This window comes from Apium graveolens, unplaced genomic scaffold, assembly GCF_009905375.1.
Source record: "Apium graveolens cultivar Ventura unplaced genomic scaffold, ASM990537v1 ctg8439, whole genome shotgun sequence".
Lineage (NCBI taxonomy): Eukaryota > Viridiplantae > Streptophyta > Magnoliopsida > Apiales > Apiaceae > Apium > Apium graveolens.
Genome location: NW_027421182.1, coordinates 19,712 through 27,448, shown reverse-complemented (window position 1 = coordinate 27,448; position 7,737 = coordinate 19,712). Strand labels below are relative to the sequence as shown.

The window sequence follows — 7,737 nt, the reverse complement described above, 5'->3', positions numbered from 1 at the left end:
TTGTCAATTTAACTGAATACTTGCATATTCAGTGTTAAACGCATGTTGTGAACCTCGTAAATCTTGAGCGAAGATTAATCTCGTAAATGCCTAAAGCTAACATTGCCCGGGGTTCCAACACTAGTGTTGCGAGCTACCGGATAGAATGGAATGGAACAGAGTGAGGTCGGAAAAGAAGAAAATGCCGAGGAGATCAGTTTCTAATGAACAACCGAAAAGCACTACCAAACCGCCCTCTGACAAGAACAATCTGAAATGTACACATGTACTGCTGAAAAACACAGAGACTTTCAACAGGAATTTTCGAACTGAGGCATCTATGACGAAGGGAGGGGCATATTTCAAAGACAAAGGTCGAAAAGCTAAGATAAAATGTGAAACCAATTGACGATATGCATTGTACAGCTGATCCTACAAGTTTGTTTAATCAATTTGCAGCATGAAATGCATACCACGGCTCAAGAGTTGAGAAATAAAGCAACAGTACTAACTACAAGTTCAACACTTTTCTTGCTGTATAAATTTTTCTCCGGTGAAAATAAATGAAACTGTAGAACCAGTCCCCCACAGTACATATGGAAAAACTCTGCAATTCCTTCACAGCAGGAAAAGGACCTCAACCAGCCACAGTTGCCAGAAGTAGGGGTACGCAATAGTACCCTTAATTTCCTGAACTGGTTTCATTCTTCACTTCTGATTTTATCTGGAATCTCAGTGCCGATCCATCTCGGGCTGCTGGACTCTGGAAATCACATCAAAACGTGTTACAAACTCCAACTTTTTTTCATATATGGTGTAAATTTGGAACATACAAAAAGTAGTCAAATTATTATGCGGAACAAAAGCAGATTAGAATTAAACTTTGATCACTTTCAACTGTATAGATGCAATGTTTTCGAAAAATCTGATATTTAGTAATATTAAGTGCCCGTTTGGGAAATCTTAAAATAAGTAACTTATGACTTAAAATGATTAAGTGCGAAATAAGTGATAAGTTGATAAATACTTATAAGTTCTATAAGTGTTTGGATAAATTTACTTATAAGTCAGAATTTTTTTTACTTAAATGAATTAAAACAAATAATTATTAAATATAATTATCTTAGTTCATGAATCTTAAATTATAAAATATTTAAAAATTTATATTTTAAAATCAAAACTTTAGAAAAAAGTGAAAAAATGAAAATAAGTTGGAAAAAAGTACGTCACTGCCAACTTTCAACTTATCAGCTTATAAGTTGTAAATTCAGCTTATAAGTTGGGTCGACAGACACTCGTCGATAAGCTGTTAAGGGCTTATAAGCCATAAGTGGCTTATAAGCCGGTAGCCAAACAGGCCCTAAGTATATACCTATTGTGAACTTGAGGTGCACTAATAGAAAACTTTTCTACTGTGAACTTTCGATTCTCTTTTCCTTATTAAGTAATGTTTTTGAATAAAGCTTAATGTTCTTTGCATAGTATATATTAAGTAATAAATCAGCATAGTAATCATTTATTTAGTAATTCAAGAACATTTTAGGGCCCAGGTTAAACTCTATATAAAATGATTAATAATCCATGTCCTCGCAAAGAAAATCTTCCAAAAACTTATCAAGCAATTTACACACAATTATGACTCACATTGTAGCATGTAAAATTCAAAAATTCTTAATATATCTTTGAAATAGATTTAACGACACGTACAGCTTTTTCAGGCCCCATACAGTTCTTGCACTGTTATATTTGTGACAGATTATTGCTACTAGGACAGATTTAAAAAGCAGTCTTGACTCTTGACACCCAAACACAATCGCTAAATAATACTAAGACATTGAAGATCATTATCAAGTAATTTACATACAGGTATGACTCACATTGGTCTACTCTAGCTTGCAATACTGAAATACGGATAGATTCATGTTCGAAATATAATTTATGATACACATAGCTTTTCCGAGACCAGCACAGTTCTTGCTCTGTTATTTCTGTGACAGGGATTATTGCTACTAGGAAAGAGTTCAACATAGTTTTGAAACCCAGAGAAAACAACTTGTAGTACTTGTTCATTGAAGAGTATTACCTGAACAGTTTTCGAACTCTGTGCTAGGAACTGGATAAGCTCTTCCCTCTGGGCATCGAAGGTGACTTTAGCCTGCTTTAAAAGTACTTGCTCTCTTCGCAGGTCATCCGATATCCGTTCCTTTTCCCACTCTGTCTTCTTTATCTTGTCTTCAATTGCAGAGTAATCGGCAGTTGGACATGGTGGTCCAGAGGCTTTCAGGAATTTTACATCTGCTTCTTCCCTTGAAGAAATATAAATACAAAGGAAACCATATAAGCATAACAAATTAAACATAAAATTAGCATGTCGACCAAAAACATTACAAGGACTAGTTTCAAGTTAAAGAATGAACTGTGCTGATGGTCTCTAGCCAGACTTCTTCTACTTAAAATTACACAAAATTCAACAAGGCATATACAATTCAACTTTAAATGGTCATTAAAGAACAATATGTATATTTACTAATATTAAGCACCAACAACTATTTTATTTTCTTTTCCATAAGAAAGCCTTTGTCTATCAACTTTACATGCAAATTATATTAATGATTTTTTATGCTGAAAGATTTGGCAAAAAGATGTGTTTTGAAAGAGAAACAGATATTTAGCCATACGGCAGAACAACTATCTATGCAAAGACAAATTTTACAAGCTAATAAGTTGTGATTCTCTACAAGCTCAAAAACCAGTGGTTTGTTTACTAGGTAAAAAGAAATTGTTAGCCAATCATAGATACGATTCTTTAACTTCGAAGAACTAAGCATAAAAACCAGGCTCACTAAGCATAAAAACCAGGCTCTTGCACCACTCAGTTACTAGAAAAAAGTGACATACAACTCTTGCACACTCGGTTAATAAAAAGTGATAATAAAGTCAAATGAGCTTACACAGCGCCAAAGATATAATCTCCAGGACTCTTTATTATTTCACCATCCAAAGATATGGCTCCATCAGTTATCAAGGAAACAGCCTGCATCATATCTTTCCTAGTTTGATAAACTTGCACGCGTGAGAACAGATTATAAAACAGGGTCTCTCTAAGGCCATGACCATCATGTGTGACATAAAATAAGTTTTCCCTTTCAATGTGAATCATATTCACAGCATAATCAATGAAGCCATGTGGAATTTCTCCATCGGGTAATCTTGGTTTTTGAATATCAAGCCTTCTTTGTGGGTCATTAGTTATAAACTTGCCAACATATGGACTGCAGGCATACATAATACATGAGACAGAGTAAAGAAATATCAAATAAGAAATAAAAGAAACATGGTATAGGGTCATATAAGAGCAAAAATCATTTACCTAAGACATTCAAGACATATGACACGAAATCGTCCATCTATAGTTTGTCCGATTGAAGCTCCAAGTCCATGAATGCCAGAATTCTTCTTTACTAAGCCTTCTTTATCATAAGACTCCATAGCGTTAACAGTGTCAAGAGTCTTGCAAACAACTGCCAGCATATTGTTTTTCCCCAAGTAACTCGAGAGATGGCTAACACAGAAAAGATTGTACTGTTGTTTTAACTTTGAAATTTTCAATTAAAAAAAAACAAAGTGTCAATATACTAAATTAACAGTGAAAGTCCTAAACAAGTTCAGTAGACCATGTCTGGTATCATAAGATCGGTGTAAAATGTGGAATTGTTTTTGCCCATTGCTTATGCAAATATCAACAATAACGGACTTAGTCTGTTCTAATAGCTTCTCCAGATTGTTCTAACTCTCCTAGATATTCTCTTTATAAAGAGAAAGGAGTTTTAGGATTGGGTATGGGAGTAGGAGTGTGAGGGGAGAGCCGCATCTAGAATATGAATCTATCAGTCCTTGCATCATTATAATGTAAACTAATCACCATTTATACATACCAACATTATATATTTTAAGAAAAATAATCATCAAACTTTCAAAATATATCATAATTTCCCCATTTACAACATATGAGTTTTGTTTTGTTACACTAGACGAAACCAGACAAGGGAGACATTTAAATTAACTTGGGGAAAACTTGGAGCCGTAAGTAGGATATCTTGATCATGCCTGATATTTGTAGTATTTCGGATCAGATCAACAGAATATATATCTAGACAAACTATGAAGGAGGAACCTTTAATTTCTCGAAAAATCAGAAAAACTTAGGACCCATAGAACTTGGTTCAATACAAGATTTACAAATGAATATGAACGGCGCAAACCTGTTTATAGTATCATCATCCACCTTCCCAAGGGTTGCGACAATTCCAAGCATACCCTTCGTCAATGGAAATTGAGAACCCCGAGTACTGTGGCGAGTCTTCAGCTGACACACAATCCCAGCTGCAGAATTTGTGTGCTTCAACTTACGTTGAATATTCTCTAACTCGCTCTCTTCTTGGGCAAGGCTATTTGAAGAATGATACTTGCCAAGAGTAACTGGGAAGTACACATTTATGGAGGTTATACAGAAACAATAATCAGGGAAATTAAAGTTAATTGTACTGCAAAACCACGCTTTACATATAAGCTGTAAAGATTTAGTTTCCAAAATCAATCTCTTTGGTCGGGGAACTTTCTTATAGACAGAGAAATAAAGTTGTACTTGTTATCATTATAAAAAAGGAAATACTTTATTTTATTATTGGTAGTGAGATACTTTATTTACTATTGGTAGTGAGATACTTTATTTACTATTGGTAGTGAGATGACAAGAATTATGCTTAAAAAATCATGGTGAGTATCACTAAGATTAGAAGTAACTTTTTATATTAAGGACACATGGAAATAGCTAAATAAAGGTTGTATTATTGAATAGAGTTCTAGATATGGAATTTGGTATGCTATGCATTCTTTTCCTATCAGAAGAAGGTAGACAATAAATCAAAAAAGGAAATTTAAAGATTTGTGACATGTTATTTTCTGAGCATTAGGCAGAAAAATTCTGACTTTTTATTTTCTGAGCATTCGTAATATGATAATGAAGAGCGTTAATCTCATGCTGACACTCGAACTAGGTGAATGGTAATACATCATACCTTGCAGGTCTAGAATGGTGTCATTTAAGGTGTTTTCCTGTCTCCTTAAAAACTTAATGTTTTCTTCATGTTTCTTCAGTATTAGACCTTTCTTTTCCAAAGCATCCTGCAATTTCTGCAATATTGAACATAACATAGCACTCAATTACTAATAACAGACAAAAGCGCATATCTATAATTATACAACAATTATACTTGAAGATCACATATTGAACTTTGAAATTTTAAAATAACCTTAGAAGGATTAAGAGCTGTTTCTGCCTGTGAGAGTGTCTCACTTTTTGGTTCACTCTTAACAGTAATATCATGCCAATCTTGATCCACAAGTAGTGCCGGTGATGAATTTTGGGCATATATCTGCTGAAAAAAATGATCAAGCATATAGTCAAATATTTGATAAGAAGATGCAATACCATCAGAGAAGGCTCAAATTGAGATAATCTGGAAATTTGGCAATGTTTTTAGAAGAAAATCTGGCAGAGGCATTTCGGCAGTCTGGAACTCCTTCCATTAGGTTTAATTGTTGAGCGACTAGGTAAATAATTTTTTCTCACAAGCAGGCAGACACACAATTCATACCAACTACATGCATGCAAACACACACCTAAAGTGACCACGCCAATAATAGAAACATGACACAAATCATAATTAAGCATAACGCATTGAAATGGTAAAATAAATTAAGAAGTAAAAAATAATTGTGCTTCAAAGTTAAAGACTGCAAAAAAAGGAAATATCACCTGGAAGGCTGGAACAATGTCACTAGTGAAATGTAGATTAATTGTGACACATCACATTGTAATAATTTTCGGTCTTACACCCTAGCGTAATGTGCAAGACAAGTTACACACCGGATACATGAACCTAACCATGACGAGGTGTACTATTACCGAATTTGAAAACCAAGAATCAAGCAAAACACATATTACTAACAACCGCTGATATACACATGTTAAAACAAATCTCAAATTAACATAAAGATCAAAGCTTTATAGCATAAAACCACTGTTTGATGTAAAAGACATGATAACTATATGCAAAAAAAAATAAAGAATCAAATATACCCAAGTTTCAGCAAACAAATATCACTAACAACCAGTGACACATACAAACCACAAGATATCCAAAATTACCGAAAAAGATCAAAGCTTTATAGCACAAAATCGTTATCTAATACAAGAAAACATGTAATTCAAAAATAAAAACACAAAATCTATATACCTGCTCACTATTAGATTCATGGTTTTTACAACTAGTTCTTGTTCCAATAAATTAAATGTTCAGTATCAAACTCAAATCTTCCTAATAATGAGTTTCATTTCATATATAATCGCTAAAATTACCCTCTCTTACAGTCTGACAAGGGTTAATTCTACCCAAATTTCTGAATTTGACAAACAAAAAATTATCAAACAGATATCACTAACAACCACTGATATATACAAATCACAAAAATCCGGAAACTGCCAGTAAAGATCAATACTTTATAGCATTAAATCACTGTTTGATACAAGATAAAAATGTTATTCACATTCAAACACACACAAAGAATCAACTTACCAGAGTTTCAGCAAACACAAAACACTTACAACCACTGATACACACAAGTCATAAAATAAAACCAAGAAAACCAATAAAGATCAAAACTTTATATCATAAAATCACTGTCTGGTACAGGAAAAAATGTATTCACATACAAAAACACATAAAGAAACAAATTACTCAAGTTTCAGCAAACACAGAACACTTACAACCACTGATACATAAAAAATCATATAATAAAACCAAGATTTCCGATAAAGATTAAAACTTTATAGCATAAAACTACCATTAAATACAAGAAAACATGAAATTAACATACAAAAACACATAAAGAATCAAATTACCCAAGTTTCAGCAAACACACAACACTTACAATCACTAAAAACCCAAGATTATCAATAAAGATCAAAACTTTATAGCATAAAACTACTAATTAATACAAGAAAACATGAAATTCATATTAAAAAATCCAAAACAAAAGAAAATGTATATACCTGCTCATTAGAGTGATTGGTCATGATTTTTTGAAGTAATTGTTGTTCCGACAAGCAAAAGAACACAAGTAGAAAGCTAGGAGAGAGAGTGGCTACTGCCCAGGTATAAATTGTTGTCAAATGAAGGGTGGTTGGAGGTTGTAAGTTGTAACGTACGAGGTCTATTACACTCGGCAGTTATGAAGAGTGATTCCAGCTGTACACTACTTTTTGAATCGAATAAAATAAAATTTGAAATAAATGGCTATGTAAATAAAGGAGATATTTGGGATATTTTCTTTTCCAATTGTGTATATTTTAAATGCAAGTCTAGGCCAAATATTATTTTCAGAATCATTTTTTTATTTTCAGAAAAAAAGTATGAAATTATCAAATTATTATTGTCTTGTTTTTTTTCCAAAAAATATTTATTGTATATGCAGGAGACGGTTTTGTCTTTGCACTTTTTTAACTCTGAAAATAAGAAATTAGCTCTGAAAATTATATTTTCTTAAACCCAAACACGTCTGATTTTTTTAATTTTATTTCGTTCGTATATATTCATGTTATGTGCCATGTGTCATGTTTTCGTGTAAGAATAAATTTAAACATAAATAAAATTCAAAATAAAAAAAATCAGAATTTTAAGTATAATTTTTACAATG

At 32.6% G+C, this 7,737-nt stretch overlaps 1 protein-coding gene across 3 annotated transcripts; it reads right to left on the bottom strand.

The window, feature by feature from the left end:
- Positions 1–363: 363 nt before the first annotated feature.
- On the bottom strand, positions 364–7,275 carry LOC141705002 (protein DEFECTIVE IN MERISTEM SILENCING 3-like). 3 transcript variants are annotated; one of them, XM_074508085.1, is made up of 8 exons: positions 7,094–7,275; positions 5,292–5,417; positions 5,058–5,172; positions 4,242–4,458; positions 3,350–3,541; positions 2,931–3,251; positions 2,063–2,285; positions 364–742 (listed from the first exon to the last, which is right to left on the bottom strand). In XM_074508085.1, exons 1-8 carry the CDS (start codon positions 7,115–7,117, stop codon positions 662–664), a joined length of 1,299 nt encoding a protein of 432 aa, XP_074364186.1. In that variant the 5' UTR covers positions 7,118–7,275; the 3' UTR covers positions 364–661. The 3 variants fall into 3 exon arrangements, with proteins under 3 accessions (XP_074364186.1, XP_074364187.1, XP_074364188.1); XM_074508086.1 differs by having other exon boundaries at positions 5,292–5,414; XM_074508087.1 differs by lacking the exon at positions 364–742 and adding an exon at positions 1,713–1,967.
- Positions 7,276–7,737: the final 462 nt, after the last annotated feature.